We start from the raw sequence: 22697 nt of genomic DNA, 5'->3' as shown, positions 1-22697 counted from the left end.
CTGAAGTCTGAAGATATATTGGATGCATTTTACAGATATTTTCAGCTATTTTCTCTCATTTCAAAAGTCTTGCTTCTTCAGGTTTTCAGAGAATGGTGTTTTAGAGAAATTAACTTCTTCCTTCTTGGCGCTGGCTCCAGATCTCACCTCGGAGCTGGGTCCCAGCTCCAACAATTTCCTCGGGGCCCTGCCCAGCATCTGGGAACACTTAACAGCTCATCCCCCGGCTCTGCCCACCTGCCTGAGGAGCCCTGACAGGTCCATCTGCTTCCAGTCAGGCCTCAAATAAAACCTTCGGCTCCGAGGGGAAGAAATGAGTCAGGGACTTGTGTGGTGACTTGGAGTTACTGCCGAAATTTCTCAGCTGATGCTCCTGGATGGATTCTGCCCTTGGCTCCTGGTCCATCAGTGTGAGATGCTGCATCCCTTGCCCCTGGACCTGCAGCCTGAAACCAGCAGAAATAATCCTTTTTTAGGCAGGTTTGGGTGGATATTAAACACTGAACCATGATCCTGCTGTGCCCACATCACCTCAAGCACTCAGTGGTTTATACCATCATACATTGCTTTAACCACCCTGGAGGTTTCGAGCAATTTGATAAATTTTGGGGCTGGGGCTGCGTTTCATGTAAGTTTTCAATCCCAGGACTAAACTGTGCTATCCAGAAGGCTGGACTGTTTTATCTTCAACAGCACCACCTCTGTGCTGAGTGCCTTTTAAACTTAAAAAAAAGCATAAATCCAGATGCAAAGCAATGTTTCAAGTGCTAAGTGGCTCATACCATATAATAGTGAATTATTATTATTGATACTACTATTACTATTATTATTATTATTAAATATCACGCAATAGAATGCAAGGAGTGGAGGCTCCTGTGCCCTCCAAAGCTGTGGGGACAGTTAAAGGCACCTTCAAGTTAATCCAATAAGGTCCCATTCTCTCACAGGACTTGAGATTTGGGACTGGAATTAGGGATTTTTCTCCTTGCAATGAAACCATTTCACATGTCTATACCTAGAAATATTCTACTAGGGTTTTAACACCACTGTCTGTGCAAAATAAACAAATTTCATTTTACACCAATACCTTCATTTCTTGCAGCAAACCATTATGTCTGGAAGTGTTAATAAACTTAAAGATGGGAACACACAGTCTTCAAAAAATGTGATTATCAACAATTTTTCTTCCATGGAGCCCAATACATGTTGAATATCCAGCTGCCCCTCTCAGGACATGCAGGTACCACATGTCTCCCTTCACCAGCAACACTTTTAGCTCCAGCCCTTTGCTGAATTCTTCCTTTATGTTCGTTAAAGGTCGTACTGTAAAATTAATCAAAGTCGATATGCTATTTCCTGTATCGTATTTCTTCTAACGTTATCAATATTGCTAATAAAAATAGAGATTGGAACAGTATGTTGTAATGTCCAGGATATAAGCCAGATCCTGCTGCAGCTCAAATAAATATGAATTTGGCCTTTGGCTTTCATAAAAGCAGGATAATGTCTCTATCTGGGCTCTTCTAATGGATAACAACAGCCCCCTTTGCTTCACTTCTCAGAATTCCCAGAATTTGGGAATTTAGGCTGGTAGAAGAAATACAACTCTGTGTCCTGGAGATTTTTGAGATTAAGCCAAATCAATGTAAAGCAGAGCCCCAAACTTCATTCCCAGCTGAAACAAAATCTGGCATTTCCAAAGCCTTCCTGCTTTGAAAGTGCTGACACTTCCCACGTTGGCCCTTGGAACTGCAAATGAGGAGCTCTTGAGGGACAGAATGGGAAGGAGAGGACAGGGAAGAGCTCATATGGATCTGGTCAAGTCCAGGTACTTCACTCCTGCTGCTGTTCTTCCTTCCCAAGGCAATATCCCCTCTTTCTGAGGTGGTTTTTAGTCAAATTTTTGGTTAAAGAATTACAAAGGAATTCTTCCCTGTGAGGGTGAGGAGGCCCTGGCACAGGGTGCCCAGAGAAGCTGTGGCTGCCCCATCCCTGGAGGAGTCCAGGACCAGGTTGGATATGGCTTGGAGCAACCTGGGCTAGTGGAAAGTGTCCCTGCCTATGGCAGGGGTGGGACTGCACAGGTTTTAAGGTCCCTCCACCTTAAACCATTCCATGATTCCACAAAATGGGTTTGGGTGGTGTTTGAGCTGTGTGCTCTTGTGAGGATTCTTCCCCTATGTCCAGCTCCTCTTGCCACCTTGAGGATCCTGTGGAGAGTCAGGATTTCCTCAATCACACGTGTCTGAAGGATCCATCTGGGAATGCACAGTCTTAGCTGCTGCCCCTGGGATTCTGTCTCCAGGTCCTGCTGGTGAGACAGCCAGAGCACCCCGCTCCAAACCGGAGCCTCCCAAATGACCAAATATCACTTATTTTTTAACTGGTTTTGAGTATCACTCATGCATCTGGAGCCATGAGCCTTAATGAGCCATAAAAAGGAGGAATTTTGCTGGGTAGGTCTCCTGGACACAGAACAGAGCAGAGGATGGAAATGAGATCCAGCTCTGCCCAAGCCAAAACTTTCCGGAGGCGATGGCGAGTGTCTCTGTTGGCCATCCTGCATGGGGCTCGTGGGGCAGGGATTCTCCTGCATCCACTGACTTCTTCCATCACCCTGCATCAGAACCAGACCATGCTCAGGCTCCTGGGAAAACTGCCTCAAAAATTTGGAAGCTTCAGTGTCTCCTTGGGGTTGCATCCCTTACCAGATTGCTTGGAGGCAGCAGGAATTGGTCCATGCTCTCCCTGTGGATTTGCCTCTCAGCAGGTGAAAACAGGGATTTGCTCCTCAGCTTTAAAAACAAACAAAAAAAAAAATTAATGAAAACCTCACTGGGGTGGAGAAAAGAGTTTTATTTGGAGAAATTGGGCTTGGCCAGTTTGGATCCTGGCATTCCTGCCCCGGCAGCCACGTGGCCCCAGCGCCAGCCCCCACACTTTAATTCTTCCCTTTTTCCCTTAAAATAGGACACACCTGTAAGGAAGGCGAGTTTCTTCAAGACATTCCTGATCTGGAGCATATTAAACCGATATTTTTGTTTTGTATCGTGGATGATTTGCTCCAGTGATAACATAATAGCATGATATTTAGCCTGGGACTGATTAAAACATTTCTTTTGATCAGTGCAGCAGATTGGAACAGTTGTTTATTACTGGACAAAGCTTGGAGAAAAGGAATTAAGAAAAAAGAGCTGAAAAAGAAATGGCTCTGGGTGGCTGTTGGGTTTGGTTTGCTCTGGAATATTTCCTTCACTTTGGGAAATTTCTCTGCTCCAGCTGGGTCTGGGAAGTGAGAGAAGGGAAGGATGATCCATCACACTGATGGACAACGGCTGAAAAGCTGGGCACTGGCTGTTAAAACCACACGTGTGGGGAATAAAAGTCATTTCTCCCTCTCAGGACACACCAGTGGCCCAGATCATCACTGATTAATTTCTACATCCAAATTTAGCATTTCCTAGGAGGAAACTTCTCAACTGCATCAATCGCTGCACACTTCAAAGCTGCCTATGTTTTAAAATATAAGATTTAACTTAAAAAACCTTTTATTTCACTTTCATGACCAAATGCAGAGTTGTTTTGTTACAAACCTACAACATCTGAATGTAAACGTGTTATTCTGGTTTAGCTCCAGCTCCTCTAAAGGCTTTTAAGGCTATAGATTTTAATTACATGAATATTTTTAATAAAATCCCCTTTTTAACTGCTGGCAAGACTGTAAGGGAAAAAACAATATCTGGCTCTGTCTCTCTGTCAGAATAATTCTTCAAGTTGCATTTGCCACATCCCCGCAGCTGCGACCAATAATCCTCTGTCTTTATGATTCTCCTCCGATATGAAATTAAAATGAACTGGAAATGTTTATGCTGCAAATGGTGTGCAACACATTAAACAGATAATGCCAGCGAAGGGTTTGCTTCAAACAGGGGTTCCTCCTCCAGCAGAGCCCCTCTGTAACTTAATCCCCCCTTTTCCCAGGCAGCAGAAATTGCTGCTCCACAGAAAGCCTCGGACACATCACAATATCTTCATTAAAGAGGAATTACTTCCATCTCACCATCCCCAGGTGCCACTGAAAGCAGGGCTTTGTTTCATGTGGCCCATTGCAATTCCTGTGTTTATAGCAGTGGATTCCTTGGCTACATGGGACATTTGGAGATAAATCTATTTTGGGTCCTGTTTGCTTCCCCTGGCCTTTTCCCTGCAGCATGTTTATAGCTGCATATTAATTCCTTGGTCATGCCTTTGGAATTTTTCACTGCTTACAATAAAAAAAAAAAAAAAAAAAAGAGGCCTCATCCTATTTAATCATCTCAGCCCAATGTACTTTTTGCTTGTTTGCGCTGATTGATACATTGGGCTGAATCAAATTCTTTCAGTTGTTGATTCTGAGGGGCTCCATTCCCAAGGCCTGCACCTGCCCCATGTTTTCCTTGCAAGGGGACACCTGTCCCAGGGTGACTCCCTGATGTGTGCAAAGGGATCCTGGGGACGTGGAGAGCCTGGGGCTGGGGAGGTGAGAGCTGTGCCCTGGTCCCTTGTGTCCTGTGTCCCTCTGTGTCCCACAGCCAGACTCTGTGGCAGTGACAAGGGAGGGAAGGAGCTTTCCTTAACTGGGGGAATTTTTCCAGCACAACCAACGGGATTTTCACATCCCGCTGCTCCCTGGAAACCACCACCACCGGATGGTTTGGGTGGAACCATAAAGCCCATCCAGTTCCATCCCCTCCCATGGGCAGGGAAAGTTTCCACTTTCCCAGGTTGCTCCAAACCCCATCCAACCTGGCCTTGAACACTTCCAGGGATGGGGCAGCCACAGCTTCCCTGGGCACCCTGTGCCAGGGCCTCCCCACCCTCACCTCTGATCAGAAACATGATTTCTGCTACATGGCTCTGACTTGAGGACTGGAAAGTCCCATCAACTTTGTTTTGATATTTCAAAGCATTGGGAATCATCACTAATTGTCCCTCCAGAGAAACCCAACCCCTCTAGACAGCACTGGCAGAACAAAAAAATTAGATTTATTGGAGCACATTGTCATTTTGGGTTGGACAGAGTTTATCCCACACTCTCTGTACAGCAACATAAATCTGGCCGGGGAGGGAAGGAAGGGAATGGCAGCACGAGCTGTCAGCAGCTCCCTGGGATCTGACAGAGTCCAGCAAACACTCCCCCCACCCTGACCCTGCCTGTCAATCAGCTCTGGGGGAGAAGCCCCTTCCCACCCTCCCCTCGGCCCTTCGGGCGAGGAGCAGCAGCCAGCTCCAATTTGGAGTAGCTGTCATTTATCGTTATTTTGGGGGGGAAGGGGCCGGCAAGGTTCTCCTCACCCCGAAGGTGCAGGCAGAGCAGAATTTGAGATGATGGGTGGGGATTTCCACCGGCACAAATGGGAATAAGACTCGGAGCTTTCCAGGCTGCACCAAAAATAGCGGCCCAATTTCAATCTCAATTAGAGCTCGGTAACCCTGGAGTATAATTCAGGAGTCAGCTTCTAATATTTCAATTCAGGATGAAGAATAATATTCCACTTCCCGCTCTGCAGCCCGAGCGATTTTCATTTCATAGGGGCTAATCTTGACTCGAACATGTGTTTCAGTGAGATGCTCAAGGATATGAGTGTGCTAAAGAAAATACGGGGGGAAGTTGTGTAGAAATGGCTGTGCAAAGCTCTGTGGAGGAGTCAGCTCCTTGGAACCATGGAATAGTTTGGGTTGGAAGGGATGGTAAAGCCCATCTCGTTCCACTCTCCCAGGCTGCTCCAAGCCCCATCCAACCTGGCCTTGGGCACTTCCAGGGATCCAGGGGCAGCCACAGCTTCTCTGGGCACCCTGTGCCAGGGCCTCCTCACCCTCACAGGGAGGAATTTATTCTCAAAAGCTCATCTAAAACTCCCCTTTTTCAGCTTAAAGCCTTTCATTTATTTTTTAGATGTCCCTATTACTAGAGAGCTCCCACCAACAAGCCTTATGGAAAAGAAAAATGCAAAAAACCCTCACAGATTTATTCTTTATTTTGGAAAACATTCTTTTTCCAAGGCTTCCAATCAGTATTAGTCTAATAATAAATTTGTCCAAGAATTAACATTTTAAAATTACTGCCTGAAGAATATTTTGCATTTTAGAAGGTGACTCTCAATCTGATTTCATTCTGACAACAAAGGAAATTAGCCTTAATATTCAAATTAAGGTTATTATTTAGGAAATATAATTTTCACTTAAATGCTTCACCCATCAGCACTTTTTAGCATTTAAAAGTCAAGAGTTGCATGAAGGGATTGATCCCTTGAGTAGGAAGAGGGGGGAAAAACATACATGTTTTTGCAACAGCAAAATACAGATTTTCCAGCCCTTTTGCATCCTGTCACTGGGAATTGCTGGGGTAGAAAAGCTCCTTCAGAGCTTTTGCCCCCCCTGTGGACTTTGCTGCAGCTTTGGCTCATCCCTCCAAAGGACAAGGCTGGCACGTTGGCGAGTGCCCCTTCCCTGTGCCGCCAGCGCTCACCCTCTGCCGTAGGAATTATTTCTTTGTTACTTAATCATCTGTAATTATCTCCTGGAGTAAATTCTGTTGGTGCATCAATTTTCAAACACAACAGTCATTTTTATCAGTCATGTTTATTTAATTTTAGCTGATTAGCACAGAACCTAACAAGTGGCTTAGACTAACAGTGTGTCACTGCCCAAGTATTTTGTAGGTAACAAGAAGACATGGAATAGTGCACATGTTGCTTTGTCTGCATTAATCTATTTACATTGTAATTCTTCAACTGTTTTTAATGGCTGGTTCAGCTGGAAGCAATTAGTTGTCTAAATTAAAGCCACATTTCTCACTTAGTGCACTGGGAAGGCTTTTTGACGTTGTCTTTTCTTTGCTTTTTGTTTTCCAAATCAAGATACCGTTTGAAAATGCATGAAATCTTATTGAGGGGATTGATCTGGGTGTTTGGAGCTGTGTTCCCATGCATTTGTCTGGAAGCCAAAGTTTTGGATGGGCCAGGGAATGGTGTGTTTGGGGGTGCACCCTGCAGCAGGGCTGTCAGCACAGCAGCAGCAGCCGGGGCTCAGAGCGAGACCTTGGGGCAGCTCCGAGAGCAGGAGTGGAGCAAAGCCAGGCAAAGAGAAAGCTCTGGATCCTCTGGGCTGTCCTGCAGGGGCAGGAGCCCCTGGTTTATATCTTAATTGAATTTAAATTTAATTAATATTTTGTGTTAAGTACAATGTAATTTATGCAGCACTTCAGAGCACAGCGTCAGTGAGTGTTGGATCCCACCCCTTTTTTTATTTTACAGGCTAAAATGTCACCTTTTTAAAGCAGGCTCCATGAAACATTTGGAGTTAGGCTGGTGTTGCTCCACCCCATGTCTGCTCATCTCATTCTATAACTCAATGATATTACAGTCCAAAGTCTCCCATGAGGTTTGGACTTTCTGTGCAAGGTGAGAATTTTTCCTTAAAAAGCACTATTTTATACCATTTGTTTAAAAATAAAATAAAATAAAATAAAATAAAATAAAATAAAATAAAATAAAATAATAAAATGCCCTCCATGCATTGACTTTGAAATCAATGCATAAAGTCAATGAGTTATGGAGGCAAGGAAAGAAAAGTCCCACTGTGCCTTCTCTGGACTTCAGAACATCCTATAGAGTGGTACCCAAAGCATCAGCCTGGGAAGGAGGATACCCCTACAGAAAAGAAGGATTTAAGTCGCTGTGTCCCAATGCACCTCCAGGGGCCATTGGACAGGTTTCAGTTTGAGCATCATTGAAATTGACACATTTCATTTTCATTTCAGTAAAAAAAAAAAAAAAAAAAAAGAAAAAAAAATTAATAAAATTCACATATGGTCTAGTCCAGACTGCTTAAGTCTTTGCTTAAGTCGATATTCCAGTAAATTTGGTTTGGTCTAGATTTCCTCCTGAGGAAGGGATAGCTGATGATCCAGCAAAACTGGGTGAAGGGAGGGAAGGCTATCACCCTGTTTGCTGCTCTTCTCCTCACCTCCAAACCCTAAAGCCCCAATGGGGAATTCTCTGCCTTCTCCAGTTTGTGCAAAGCCAGGAGCCCCTCAGATGTGAGTATGTGTCTGTGTGTGTTTGTGTGTGTGTGTGTCTGTGTGTGTGTGTGTTCCTTCCTCTCCTCACACACTGCGTGCTCCTTCTCCCTCAGATATTGCCTGTGCTCCTTCTCTCTCAGACATGGTGTGTGTGTGCTCCTTCTCCCTCAGAGCTGTGTGTGCTCCCTTCTCCAGCCCATCCCAGCTGTCCCTCATTACATGCTCCGCCTGAGCCCCACGCAGGGTCGGGTTGCGCCGAGGCAAAGGTCAGAGGAACCTCCAGCCTGCATTTTGCCATCGCTTGATTATTCAGATAACAAACAACCTAAAGACTGACGGGGCTTCTCTGCGCCCACAGACAGGGCCTGATCACTGCAGCAAAAGAAAAAGGCCATTTCTAATTCCTCCTGGCTTCCCTCTCTCCTGAATCTCCCAAAAATAATTCAGCGAGCAGATGGTGTTTGTGGAGCTGGTGCTCGGCCGCAGCCTTGCTCTGCCACGTCCTGCATTTAATATACTGCCCAGCATTAATCAAGCAGTTTGGAAGCATCCTGTATCAGTTGTGCAAAACAGGGCTTAAATGATCTACTGTTGGATTCTTTCAGCTCCTGTTAGGCTCCTGTTTTTCTTTCATGTGGGGAGCAGGGGTCAGCGGCGGTAGGAGATCCGTGCTCTCACTTGGCCAACATTTGCTGCTGTCATTCCGAGCCCGCTCCGGTCCCCGCCGAGCGACGGATGTGTTCATGCTCCCAGCCCTGGATGCTAATTGATTTTAGGGAGCCCATTCATCAGTTAAATTTAGTAGATCACCCACCAGGTTTGCTGTTCACTGTCAAAGGTAATTCAATTAAAACTCCACAAGTGTGACTAACCAGTGGATGGTAAATATGTTCACCAGCTGTGTTTGCTGGGCCTTCTCCACCCTATTGTGTCTGTGCCTGGTGGAGGACGTGCCCGAGCCCTGTATCTTGGCTGATTAATGTATACAACAAATCTGTAGCACTGCCAAGAAATTAAGCACAAATGCCACCTTTGGGATGTGAGTGTCTGAACATAAGAGCTTCAGAGAAGAGAAATCCTCAGGTGTGTTCAAGGCAGCAGTGCTACAGTGCTTGAATTAACTCAGGTCTTGGGGTTTTTTAAATAACCTTCCAAGGAATCCTATTAGGATTTTTGGTTTTGAAAATAACTTCCAAAAATCTAATTTGTGTTTTAAAATCCATTGACAGTTTGGTTTCTCCTCATTCACTCCCACTTTGCCCTTAGCCATTACTCAGAGCTGATGTGAAACCATCCAATGTGGTTATTTCCATCACCAAATCTGTGTATAAATCAGGGATGCATCAGAGAGCACATGGAAAGATGTTTCTATTAAACCCCGAGGTTGGGGAACCTTGCTGGACCCTCTGCCTGACCAAGTGGGCTTTGAGTCTCCTGCCTGCTGCCATCGGGCACTCAGATGTGGTTTGGTAGTAATTAAGTGCATAGTTAACGATCCCATTGCACACCACGGGCCAAAATGGTGTGTCTGCTTAATAGATTAAAGGAAAACATTCTCTGAAAAGCACAGGTAAACAAGACACTCATCCCTCAACCTTTCACCCTGGAAGACCAAGGTTCACATCCCACTGGAGCACAAATAAATAGGGACTGGACGCCCCCGGCTCACTGCTGGGGGGGTTATAGCCATGGTGGTACAATTCTGGAGCACTACAGAGTTGGTGGGGATGGGAGAGGATGAATGGGATGCAGGCTTGGAAGGGGCTTAGAGCAGAGAAATTCCTTAAATCTCTGCCCATCCAGAAAGTGACATGGATTTACTTACAGCCAATACAGTACGTAGAGTGGCTGCCTAAAATTCTTCTTAAAAAATTATTTAGGCAGCAAAGTGGAGTTTCCAGGAGCTTTCACTGCACAGATCCCATTCCAGCAGCCCCTTCTGCAAGGGCAGAAGCCCACGCAACACTGAGATTTCCTGATTTCCCTGTGGCTGTAGGAAATAAATGAGCTGGAACAACTCTGCAAACCACCAGCCTTCCTGCACATCCCTATAGTGCAGGAGGAGGAAAACCTGTGTGGTAAAGAGCACCCTGAGAAAACAGCCAGATTTCCCAAACATCCCCATAAACCTTAATGAAGAGCTTGGGAATATCTGGTTTATTTATTACTCCAGCCACAGGCTAAAAAAACTTTAGCAAGAGCATTAAATTTGGAAGAGAACCTGGGATATTCCATATTTGCTGCTTTAAACTCACTACACACCAGACAACTTGGGGTTTGGTGAGTATTAATCTTGGTATTTCTAAAACATTTAGATGAAAAAACAGTGCTATTGTTAAATGTTATATTTAGCACTAATAAATTATTACTTCTACTCTCTACACACAAAACTACTCTGCAAAAATGTTGTAATTTTACATTTTACATGAAAATATGACAATTTTAAGCAGTGGTTAAATACTTACAGAGAAGTAACTGGATAAGAAATGGCTTTGATATACAGCTGCTGCCAGGAATTCTCTTTGTTGGTGCTATTGAATCTCTCCCTTCTTCTGGCATTATTAAATAAAGGCACCTGCTCTACAAATCAGCAGAAATCTGGAAAATCATTATCACTCCAACACGGAAACGATGCCCATCACGACAGAACAAATGGGGAATGGAGCCTGCACAGGACTTTTAAAAAGGGCTCTATTTGTCAAATTACCAGAGGAAAAGTTGATCTTACTGTTATGGACTTTATCCACTTCCAGGTCACATCAATTAGTCACAGCAGGCTCGTGGAGACTGGAACTAATTTACAACACTCTGAACAGGCCCGCCAGCTTCTCCAATGAATTTCCAGGCAAATATTGGGACTTACTTCAGATGGAGCTGAAAAACCACCAGCAACAGAAATCCAGCTTAATGGTTCCAGTAATGACCCATTTTGCACCACAAGAAACAAAGCCCTGATTGTGATAAGAATAAAGGGAAATATCTCCTGCAGAGAATCCAGGGTTATGTTTATCTAATCTTTGAAAAAAGAAAGGAGTCATAAAAGGTTTAATAAAAAATACTGAGCGTCTTTAAAGGAAGTTTTCAAATGCTTTCCAGTCTCTGACAGCTCATTTTGACAGAAATTGATTGTGATAAAGAATTATGAATCAGATAGCAGGGAAATTAAATTAAGCTGATTATTATCTTGTCAGATACACACATTATGTCATGTTCATTGCTTTAGACTTCTGCAAAATGATTGTTTCATTCAGGTTTAATAAATTTAGGACATCCTAAGCAATACACACAGGCATGGCTGTAAAACATCTTTATTTTTAGGCATTTCAATTTTATTTATTTTGATATTTTTATTTATTTATATTTTGGTTTATTATTTTATATAATTAGCATATGTATATAATTCTCTAGATTGTTTGGATTATTAAATATGCATGTTTAGATTAAAAATATGCAATATGAAATATTTTGTTCTCTGAAATCCCCCTTTATTTAGGTAAGGGCTGTGAGCAGCCTCTGTGCTGAGTCTGGATCTGGCAGCTCCTTTTGGTGACTGGCACCATTGGAAGACCTTGGAAAGCTTTCCCAAAACCTGGATCCTGCAGCCCCTTTGATTTTCCCTTTTGAACCGTGTCATGCAGCTGATCCAGGCTGAGTTCCCTAATAAAGAGCAGCAAAGGGAAGCAGGAGTCTCTCAGTGCATCTTCTCCCAGTGAAAGCAGCTCCACTGGCACGTGAAATTAGTTACAGATTGTTCACGTGGGGCCTTTCCCTCAAGGAATGGTAATGAAGGGAGCTGCTTCCGAAACAAGCAAGGCCACTGACCCTACTCGGGGTTCCTCTGGAAAAATACTGCTTGAAACAAGAAAGTTGGGAGCCAAGTGCTGTTGGGAGCTCAAAGCAGCCTGAGCAAGAGGTGAAGGCAGAATTGCAGAGAAAATCCTGAAATTAAAGTCAATCTATCATCAAACCAAAGCTCATCAAAGCTCTGATAAAAAAAAGTTTACCACTAAAATCCATTTCCATCAGTGCATAGTGAGTGTTTCCTTATGTATAAAACAGAAAAATGATCACAGGTCAAAAGCAGAATGACAACAGCTAAAAACCCCCAAGATTTAACTGAAAATGAAATTTAAACCCAAGTTTTAAGCACAAGGTTACCCACTATCCTCCTCACTGCTAACAGATCTCAGAGACCTAAATTACCCCAGAGGCAGCAAAGGCTGTTTAAGAGTATTTAGTGCAGACTGCCCCATTCAGCTGATGGCCCTGTGGATGTGCTGCCCGGCTGGATTTTGGGATCAAAGCCCCGGCACAGGCACATCCGACAGCGGGTGGATACTGCCCAAACAAAGGTTCCACGGGACGCACTGCCCCCTGAACCAACCTTTCCTTTAACTGCTCCAGCCAGTCATTTCTGCAGCATCCAGAAAAGCAAAGCCTCAGGTGCCCTCTGCTGGCTTTTGAACGACTGAACAGAAATGTTAAAATTGAAGATTTTTAGGTGAGGGATAGCCAAGCCCAGTCCCACACTCAAACCCACAGCCAGTTTTTCCAGTGGTCCCTTGTTCTGTGTGTAAGAACAGAAAACCCTCAGAGATGTTTAAGCACGGGGCTCTCTCCATATCAGACTAAACATTTTTAAACACCCCAGAAAATTAGAGCTTATGTTGTTATACTTAACATTAATTACTCCCCAGTTGTCCCATATCTCTCTCAGTAGTACCCACTTTATTTTCTTCTTCTTTTCCCCCCATAAAGATCGAATTTTCTGGATGCCTTCCCACAGGAAAGACATCCCATGTGCTTGTCCATCCATGTGGAGAGACCTGTAGCAGCCACACAACCTGCACACACACCCAGAATGAGTTGTCTGTACAATTTTATTTTCCACCTGCAATTACATTTACAAATTGTCCCATACAAGTAAAGCAGTTTTCAAAGTGAACTCAATCAGAGCTACAAAAATTATTCTCTTCTCTATACACGGCACCAGCTTCAGAATTTATGTCTATACACAACTGCTGATTATGTTTAACAAAAATTCACAATTTTTTGGCTCCAAAGATCTCCACAAAGGCAACTTGATAAGTTTTATCCTGTTGCAATCATGACATCAAAGTTCTTGTTTTTGTTTTGCTTCCCTCTCCTTTCATCTGAAGCTTTGCATGGCTTTGTTTTGGAATTCTAATGAAGACAAAGCTACCACAAACCAGCAGTTTTAGAAACAGAGGATAAAATGCTGAGCAAAACCATCCAGCAACATTTCAAGCAATGTTTCACTTTAGATGCGCCTGCTCATCAGCAGAAATATTGAAATTTTAGCTGGTTCCAGAAAAGCACAAACAAGTGATTTAACATGAAATGAACTTTACAAACAGTCAACTTACAGAGACAAAACAAGGTCGGAGTGAGGAGCCAGAGCTGCTCAAGGAAGAGAAATGTTTTGGGGAGCCTGAAGGGAGGAAGAATGAAACTCAAATATTGCTTTAAGAGTAACTTTCAGCTTTAAGCATTTCCAAATCCCATGAGAAAAATGCATGTATTTAAAATATAACTTCAACCTTTCTGGATGCAGCTCCCAGCCACGAGTGAAAGCATTTCCCCAGGAGAGGGCAGGAGTTCTGTACACAGGAGCTGCCAGCCCCAAATCCTGGCACGGCTGAAATACACAGCAGCTCCTGGAGTGGAGTCAGCAGGGCAAAAATGGCCAGTCTCAAACACCTATTTCTGCCTAAGCCTCTTAGCACCACAGTCCCCCAGACATAACCTTAATTATGTCAGTCAAACCTTTGTATTTGTTAATTCCTTTCAAGAGACAACACTGGAAATCTGTGCTGGTTCTGGAGTTCGCCAGCCTGGGATAAGATCAAAACTCCACAACAATCAATAAAATAATGAAGCTTATTTAACCTTTCTGTTGCAGCAGTCTCACTCCTAGTCTATTTTTAAATCCCTCCAAGGCTCACAGCAAGGCAACAGACTGGGAAAATCAACCATGTGGGAGCTCAGAATTGCTGTCTGACCCTCAACTAATTCCAGAATGGCCCAAAGCAGCCTAACAGCAGCATCATTTTTAACATTAGAAGAAGCCAGACACAGTAGCTGGAGCTGTCTGCTTTCAGACACTGAACCCTCAGCAGTTCATGGACAGCTCTGAGTAAACTCTGGTGTGGAGTGATTCCACAGCAGGAAGCTTCCAGCACTCTCATGATATGAAGTAACTGAATATTAAAAAGCTGAAGGAAGTCCAGCAAGGCAAAGGCACACACACAGTCACCCCAGCTGGGTAACTGGGTTGCATAGATACACCATGACCATGGTTACAATGATCAGAAGCAGCCAGGGAAGAAAATGAAGGAAAAAGTCCCTTTCCAGGATGATTTAGTAATCATTTGAAGGAATGATAGCCAGGCTACAGCTGTCAATACATGGTTTTTAAACATATTCCAATTTCTCCTGTGTACAGGAGGAACACTCAAGGTGTTTACATTTTTTAAAAATGTCACTTTCTTTCTAACAAGTGAAAAGATCCCATTTTAAACTCACGGTTTTAGTTCAGCTGCCAGCGTGAGAGAATCCCACAACATTTCAGGTTGTTTTGTCTATCTGATTTTCCTTATTTTTACAGTAACCTTGATTACTTCAGTACATAACATCCTGCTCAACCCTCAGAGTGAGCTGGGTAACACATTCAAAATAACATCTGAAACTGCTCTGAAACCTTTGATCATTTTTGCACATTTTCACTGAAAAAATCCTGCTTGAATAAAAAAGTGAGTTTTTACTTTTTCCTTAAACAATTCCCTAACACTGGAAAACCCAAGTGGCCGTGAACACCAGGCAATTAGGAAACAATTCCAAGCCTGGTGCTCTACACCTTCCCTCACCCCTACAAAGACCAAAAATAAAAATGAGACCAAAAAACTCAGGAAGAGAATTTTAACGTCACTGTTTTCACAACACATCACAAGTGGTCTCAGGTACAAATTTCAACAACCATTTCTTATTTTACAACTGCAACAAGAGTTTGAAGCTACTGAGAGCAGCCAGACTCTCTTACTATGCAGAAATATAAAGAGATTGCTAAAATTAGCTCCTCCATACAACCAGAATATTAAAAACAATGGGATGTTATCTGCAGAGAGCAACAGACCTGGCAAAGAGTCCAAAAATATATTTTATTCCTCCTGCACTGAAGTGATGCCACCATACAAGTCCCCAGTTACATGAAATCAGCTTTTGGTAACTTATTTTTAAACTAAACTGTTAATTTCAGCACATTTATCCTAAATTTTAAAGACTAAAAAACTCAAAGTCCACTTATTTGCTTCAACAAGTGCATTTTCCAGGAGGTCCATGCTGTCCATCCCTGCGTATTCCAGGAGTTTGGCTCTGTAGGAAAATTATCTACAACAATGATCTGAACTGATACATCAGTTCTCCAACCAGAAACAGTTCTCATAATTTAAAAAAATCACTTCATAATTTAAAATATATCTCACTGACACTCTGCTTTGCTTGGAACTAGAATATATCACCATTAGTAGCTGACTTAGAACATCAACTTGAATTTGTGAAAAAAGCTTGCAAAAAATAGATCAACTTCCAAATGTACAGAAAAGGACATCAGAGCTGATATTTTTGGGTCACTTAATGTATTTTAGAAAGAGTAGCAAGCTGGGAGTGAAGTACCCTATATTACAAGTATTCAAACACCTAAGCTGGACTCTTTTACACCTCGAGTGTAGTGCAGGGTTAGTTCCAGACAGGGAATTTGGAAGCAGGTCCAAGGAACTGCAGCTCTGCTCAGTTAGACTTGATCACGTAGGCGGGCCAGTCTCTGTGACAGCTCATCCTGCACAGTTGGAAAACAAACAGGGAAAACCAACCCTCAGCAACAGGAAAAGCAGCTTTTGCCACCTCATGTCCAGCTGATGAGAAATTCTCTCATGGCTTAACAAGATTTGCTTAAGATCTCAAGCATGGCTGTGAGGGAAGAGTTTCAGAACACAAAATTAAGCGGAGAAAGAATTGTTTCAAAGAATGGGGAATATTTGATAGGACAAGGGGGCTGAAATCCTTCCCTGGCAGGGTGGGGAGGGCCTGGCACAGGGTGCCCAGAGAAGCTGTGGCTGCCCCATCCCTGGCAGTGTCCAAGGCCAGGTTGGATGGGGTTTGGAGCAACCTGGGATAGTGGAAGGTGTCCCTGCCCATGGCAGGGGTGGCACTGGGTGAGTTTTAAGGCCCCTTCCCTTTAACATTCAACAAGTGTATTGTTAAAATTACTTTGACAGCAAGACTTTTAACCACACAGTTTCCCTGGAAGAGCTGAAATAGAATTTAGCAATTTAGCATTTTGTTTTGACTGAGTGAAGCATTAATTCTCACATCCCATTTCTCCAGAAAACATTACCTCACTGAAATCCAACATTTACCTGCTCTGCTGAGGCCACGCTTGTAGCAACTGAACCTGTCTGTCCTTGAGGTAGTTCCATGTTCAGATCAAGGCTAAGAGGAGAAAACAGAGCAAACACCAAGTCAGGCATGGGTGGATCAAGGGGGCAGCACAATATTTGACAGCAGAGGAATAATGAGACAGCACCCCCTGAACACTCCAGAGTTACACATGCTGGTGAGTAATTTTGACTCACTACCAGGACAAGTCAGGTATGTCCAGAGGTAAAAGGAAAATTGTGTTTTTTCTCTGCTTCCAAGAGACAGCTTATAAAACAAGCGTATTTGACCTTAGATATAATCAGCAAGGACTGTGGGAATCAAGATTTATTCTAAAGAAATAGAAATTTCACCTACCCTGCTTCATCTGCCATTTCCTGCAGGAGCATGTCCACTTGGTTCTAAAGGAAAACAAAATGGATTGCTGCATTTGGAGTTTCTGACAACCTCTTGTTAGATTTTCAGAGAACAGGAATTATTTTAACAAAACTGATTTAAAGGTAAATCCTTTTGGCAGAATAGTTTTGTCCTTAACCACTCGAAGGTATGAACTCAAAAATAAGGAGCAGAGGTGCTCAGCAGTTAAAATTACATTAATTAAATTCTGGTTTGTAAATAATGCTTCTACAGAATTCAACTTATCTGTAAAAAAACCCAAACATATACCTGAGTGTTTCAAGTGCTGTTAATGAACAGTTTAGACACACAATCTAAGATCACCTTGCTAAAATATATTTTATCATTCTTACTTGTGGCGTTGTTAATGTCGTAGTGTTGCTCATTGTGTCTTCCATCTGTTGTGTCTGAACATCCAGTGTCTCAAACTGATGCTCAAATTTGTCCATTAGTGCAGATATCTATGAAAAATATGAATCAAATCACTTATCTTCAGATAAAAGAAAAAATACATCTTAACTGGAAAACTCTTGATTGAATTTCCCTTTCTAAAACTTGTGCCTGTTGTCCCTTCTGCTTTTGATGTCAGCTCCAAGAAAATTAAGTCTATTTACCTTTTCCAAGTTCATGCTCTTCAAGGTGGCATCCATGGACTTCACCACCCCTGCCATCGACTTTGTAACCTGAAACAAAGGGAAAGACATTATTACAAGGAAAAAAAGAGCAGTTTAGGAACAAATCCTTCTATGTGGGGGTAGGGAGGCCTGGAATGGATTTCCCAGTGAAGCTGTGGCTGCCCCTGGATCCCTGGAAGCTTCCAAGGCCAGGCTGGGCAGAGCTTGGAGCAGCCTGGGATAGTGGAAGGCGTCCCTGCCTAAGGCAGGAGGTGGCACTGGATGGCTTTAAGGTCCCTTCCAACCCAAATTATTCTGGGACTCTGGTATTTCCTACCCAGCTCTCTTATCTCTGTTCACAGAGCTTTGACAGTACCAAATAGGAGGGAACATCCTATTGCCATCTGGAATGTCATATTTTAAATAGCTCCTACCATTCCCAGGTCTAGAAATTAACTCAGCCACTTGAAATACACATTCTGAGGCAAAATTCACTAAAAACGAGCTTTATATGGCATTCATTTCTGTAGACTTGAGACCTGTCACTGTTAAGGGATACATTTGGTCCACGGTTACAATAAACTTTCAAGGTGAAGAGCAATAAATCAGTTTACCTTAAACAAATATCTATTGGAATCACAACTCCTACCTCATGACTTCACTTTGAAGGGGAGAAGTACCTTTGTGAAATAATCCCAAGAGCAGCTGCCAGAGGAACTCCAGCAGCCGATTTACTCTTGGCTACCTCTGAAACCGAAAGTGAAAGCTCCCAGCTGGCTGCAGCCGGGATGAAGCCACTGCAGAGAAGACGAGAGGTGTCCTCCTCGCCCCTGCAGGGGGGGGAGGGCCTCACCTTGCCCATGGTGACAGCAGTCTGGACCCTGGCAGCCACGGCGTCCACGCGGGCGCTCATGCGCAGGAAGTTGATGGCCTGGTTCTTCTGGCGGATGGCGTTCTCAGCGTGGATCCGCGCCACCTCCATGTTCCCCTTCTGGATGGCCTTGGCAAAGAGGGACACAAAAGGAAAAGCCTTTTACCCTTCCCTGCTCCTGGACATAGGGTGTCTGTGCAGTCTATTTTGGCTTTGAAAGAAGCATTAATTAGTCACTGTATCTTTTTCTATTAAAAAAGTAAACAAATCGCTCCCTCCTCCCACAACAGATCACGAACATTTCCAAGATGAGAACTCCTAACTTCTTTCCAAGGAAGGCATTGGAAAGAATGCACTTCAAATAGACAGTTTTGCACAGCTACTGAAACACAATTTCTGTTCCTGAAAACAGTTTCAGTCTCAAGACACAAACACAGGCACAGGTGGTACAGCTGTTTCTCATGGGAAAAAACACATTAAATCAACTCAGTCTCTCTCTTCACCACTTCAAGGACTCAAAAGCTGTTTTGAAGTTCCTCTCCACAAGCCCATTTAATACAAGCTGATAAACATGAAGTGGTTTAAACTCTGAGAATGACAGTCTCTACCAAAGCACATACAAGACAATCCTCTAGGGAAGCAAATGCCATGAGCCATCCATGAGGATTTATCCTCATGTTTATTAATAAACACAGCAATATTTAAATCACATATTTTAAATCACAAACATTGATCACGATTACTAGCATGCACACCAGGGAAATGACAACACACCAAATGTCTTCCTGCCCTAACAGGCAAGAAACAGATTGAAAAACTTGGTTCAGACCTACCTTCTTAATTTTAGCTTTCTCAGCCTTTTCTTCTTTGTCGCATTTTTTGGAGTTTCTGTTAAGCTCCTTTGCAGCAAACTTCAAGTTAAACAGGTGTTCTGCAGTGCAAGTTAAGGGACTAAACCTATTTCAGAGTGATAAATCCAACCACCAAACACCCCCCAAGAGAAGATGAGAGTGGTTCTCTGCTGGTTACTTTCACTCCCACATCAGAAGCCTGAGACTCCCAGTGAAATGATGTGGTTTCCTGACCTGCCTGGAACCTCCCCATCCAAAAAACCCCAAAACCACTGAAGAACACAACAAATGAACTGTGTAACAGCAAAATGGCTCAGCTGGCCACGGCCAGCTACAACCCAGCAGGATCCTGGATTTAAATTGTTCTTCCAGCTCCTTCCCAGCCCTGGGTCATGTGAGTGATCCCAGGCTCCCTGACAGCTCCGTCATCTGACTTTTGGGCAGAGAGTACTCCAGTCAGGAAGAGAAACTTTAAAAACAAAAGTTCAACTGCTGAAACTGAAAGCTCCAAGAAAACAGTAAGACAAGCCTTTGGAGTGATTTGGAATGACTGCACTAAACTATTACCAACAGAGAACAGAGTGTGTGCTGTAAAAATAACAACCAAAAACACTTTCCTAAAATACTGCTGATGAAAGCTTCCAAATAATATCAGTCCTTTTCAAACAATGTGTAAGTAAAAAGCTTTGTAGGTTTCTTTCCTGCCACCTGTGGTATCCTAAGAGGAAGATCCCAGCAGGTTCTAAGATGATTACCAATTAAGTGGAAACACAAAGTTAAACATTATGAGTACTTGAGGTTTCTTCCATATTTCAAGCATATAAATTATTCCAGAGCTGTTTTCTGCTTTAAAGTCCAGCCATTCCTCTTATTCTGACAGCAACCTGGAGACATTAGGAATGTCTTTTGTTATCCTATAAACATCACAGGCAGGCTACAAACAGATAACACACATGACTTTGGATAGGGTATCTATTAATGTAGCTACCAAAACCAGAGCAGTTTATTTTGAAATAACTTCCTCAGTTACTCAGCTAGAGAATTTACCTGACATTAAACCAGCTCACCCATCCCTGAGGAGCACATTCCTGCTCCTCCCTTCAAGTGTCTTTCTCAACGTGCCACAAACCAAGTGGAACCCAACTTCCACCTCAGTCTGTGACTCACAGTCAGCTGCTCCAGCAATCCCTACTAGGACAACCGGCAATGCCAGCACTGCCTGCACATTCCAACCACACTGAGACCACAGCAATCCACACTGAGACCTCTGGGCTCTGTAAGTTTTCTGCCCCTGCGTGTCAAGATGGTTTTATACATATAAAGTTTCAGTCAGCTCACACAGGGCTCTGCGTGTAAATTCTTTCCAAGAGCAGGAAGCACAGCTGACGTGGTGGTTGTCTGGGGACAGCCCAGCTGACATCACTCCAGTTTACACACATGTATGGTGTGCCATCTATACTATTTTTAGTATAAATTGTGTTTTCTGCCTCAGGAACTGGGCTGTCCCTCCAACCACCACATCCCTGTCTCCTCCTCCTCACTCCCAGCCCAGGCTGCCTCATCACAGCTTGGGAAGAGACACCGAACTTCCCACCCACTTCCTTGTCCCTTGAGGGTGGTGAAATCACAGCATCACGGAGTAACTGAGGTTACCAGGGACCTCTGGAGATCACCCAGTCCAATCCCCAGAACACACCTGGAGCAGGTGACCCAGGAACGTGTCCAGGTGGCTTTGGGATTTCCCCAGGCAGGGACTCCACACCCCCATGGCAGCTGTTCCAGTGCTCTGCTCCCTCCATGGAAATAAGTTCTTCCTCGTGTTGAGGTTGAACACTTGGTTTTTAGTTTATGATCACTGCTTCTCATCATGGTGCTGGGCACCACTGAGCAGAGCCTGGCACCATCCTCTGACACCCCCTGGAGATACTGCTATGGAATATGAGATCGCTTCTCGCTTTTCTCCTCTTTAGAAGAGACTTCCGAGGTTGAGCGATCTCAGCCCCTGCCGGTGTCACACCCAGCCCTCCCGCTTCTGCCCCTCGGTCCCCGCGACCACCGCCATGAGGGGGATTCGCCCCCTCGTTCCCCGCGCCCCGGGGGCTCCTCCCGGCGGGGAGGCCTCGCTCGCCACCGCCACCGCCACCTCCCCCGGCCCGGCCCGGCCCAGCCCGGCAGCTCCCGGCCCGTCCCCCCGCGGTCCCGCCCGAGGATACTCTCCATGTTGGACATGCTGGCGGCCCCGGGGGGAGCGGCGCGGCTCCGGACCGGGCTGGGGCAGCGCTGGGCCCGGGGCGGCGGCGGCTCCGGCGGCTCCGGGTTCCGGCCCCGTGACGAGCCGGGGCGGGGCCGCGCCTGCGGCTTTGGGCTGGGAGGGAGCGGGAAGCTCATCCCGGCCCTCCCCTGCTGTGGGCCGGAGCACATCCATAGGTTGGGGTGTTTCAGATCCCAGCCAGCCTGGCTTTGGACGCTTCAGGGATGGGGGAGCCCGAGCTTTCCTGCGAAATCTATTCCAGGGCCTCACCACCCTCACAGGGAAGAATTCCCTCCTAATATTGAATCTAAATGACAGAATATCCTGAGTTGGAAGAGATCCAGAAAGATCACCAGTTCTGCTCCTGGCCCTGCACAGACACCTCAGCAATCCCACCCTGTGCATCCCTGGGAGTGTTGTCCAAACCCTCCTGGAGCTCTCGCAGCCTTGGGGCCATGCCCTGGGAGCCTGAGCAGTGCCTGACACCCTCTGGGGACAGAACCTTTCCCTGATCTCCAGCCTGACCCTGGCACAGCTCCAGCTGTTCCCTGGGTCCTGTCCCTGTCACCACAGAGATCAGCACCAGCACCTGCCCCTCTGCCTTCCCTCACGACTGAGTTGCAACTTCGCTGAGTGTCCCCTCAGTCTCCAGCTGAACAAACCAAGTGCCCTCAGCTGCTCCTCAAGGCACTTCACCATCTTCATGTCCCCTCCTTTGGACATCTCTCCTTCAGTTTGAATCCATCCCCCAGCTGCGCCGTCTCTCCAGGCCCTTGTAAATAGTAGTGTCTCTTCATCTTTCTTCAGCTCCTTCAGGTACTGGAAGGCCACAATTAAGTCACCCCAAAGCTTCTCCACAGTGGACACCCCCATCTCTCCCGGCTTTTCTCCAGAGCAGAGCTGCCCCATCCCCTCTAATCATTTGTGGCCTCCTCTGGACTGGCTCCAGCAGCTCCACATCCCTCTGGATCCTGGGGCTGGAGGCAGCTCTGCAGGGCAGGATCCCCCCTGTCCTGCTGCCCACACTGGGATGAGCCCAGGACTTGGGGGCTGGGGGCTGGGCCATGTCCAGCCTCTCAGCCACCAGGATCTATATTTAACAATATTTTCTGCTGAGGTTTCTCAGACAAAACCTGCCAGAGGAGTGATGCATCTGTGCTGGCAGTTCTTCCCAGGTGAAATGCCTGCAGGAGTTGTG

General features: G+C 44.8%; 1 protein-coding gene across 1 annotated transcript; it reads right to left on the bottom strand.

The window, feature by feature from the left end:
* Positions 1–12924: 12924 nt before the first annotated feature.
* On the bottom strand, positions 12925–21595 carry CHMP1B (charged multivesicular body protein 1B). Its single transcript, XM_071442206.1, has 8 exons — positions 21462–21595; positions 19231–19328; positions 18380–18526; positions 17527–17595; positions 17266–17373; positions 16874–16917; positions 16498–16570; positions 12925–15917 (listed from the first exon to the last, which is right to left on the bottom strand). Exons 1-8 carry the CDS (start codon positions 21475–21477, stop codon positions 15873–15875), a joined length of 600 nt encoding a protein of 199 aa, XP_071298307.1. The 5' UTR covers positions 21478–21595; the 3' UTR covers positions 12925–15872.
* Between the last annotated feature and the right edge of the window lie 1102 nt (positions 21596–22697).

Source organism: Agelaius tricolor, unplaced genomic scaffold, assembly GCF_023055355.1.
Source record: "Agelaius tricolor isolate 1412-34295 unplaced genomic scaffold, bAgeTri1.0.p SCAF_17, whole genome shotgun sequence".
NCBI classification, from domain to species: Eukaryota; Metazoa; Chordata; class Aves; order Passeriformes; family Icteridae; genus Agelaius; species Agelaius tricolor.
This window is presented reverse-complemented; position numbering and strand designations above follow the sequence as displayed.

What these genes read in the sequence shown, in the direction of transcription:
- CHMP1B (XM_071442206.1), bottom strand. An exon ending in AGAAAGCTAAAATTAAGAAG is followed by an intron (nt 18,527 to 19,230) that starts GTAGGTCTGAAC and finishes CTCTTTGCCAAG; the next exon opens with GCCATCCAGAAGGGGAACAT. An exon ending in GCGTGGCCTCAGCAGAGCAG is followed by an intron (nt 15,918 to 16,497) that starts GTAAATGTTGGA and finishes CCAACTGTGCAG; the next exon opens with GATGAGCTGTCACAGAGACT.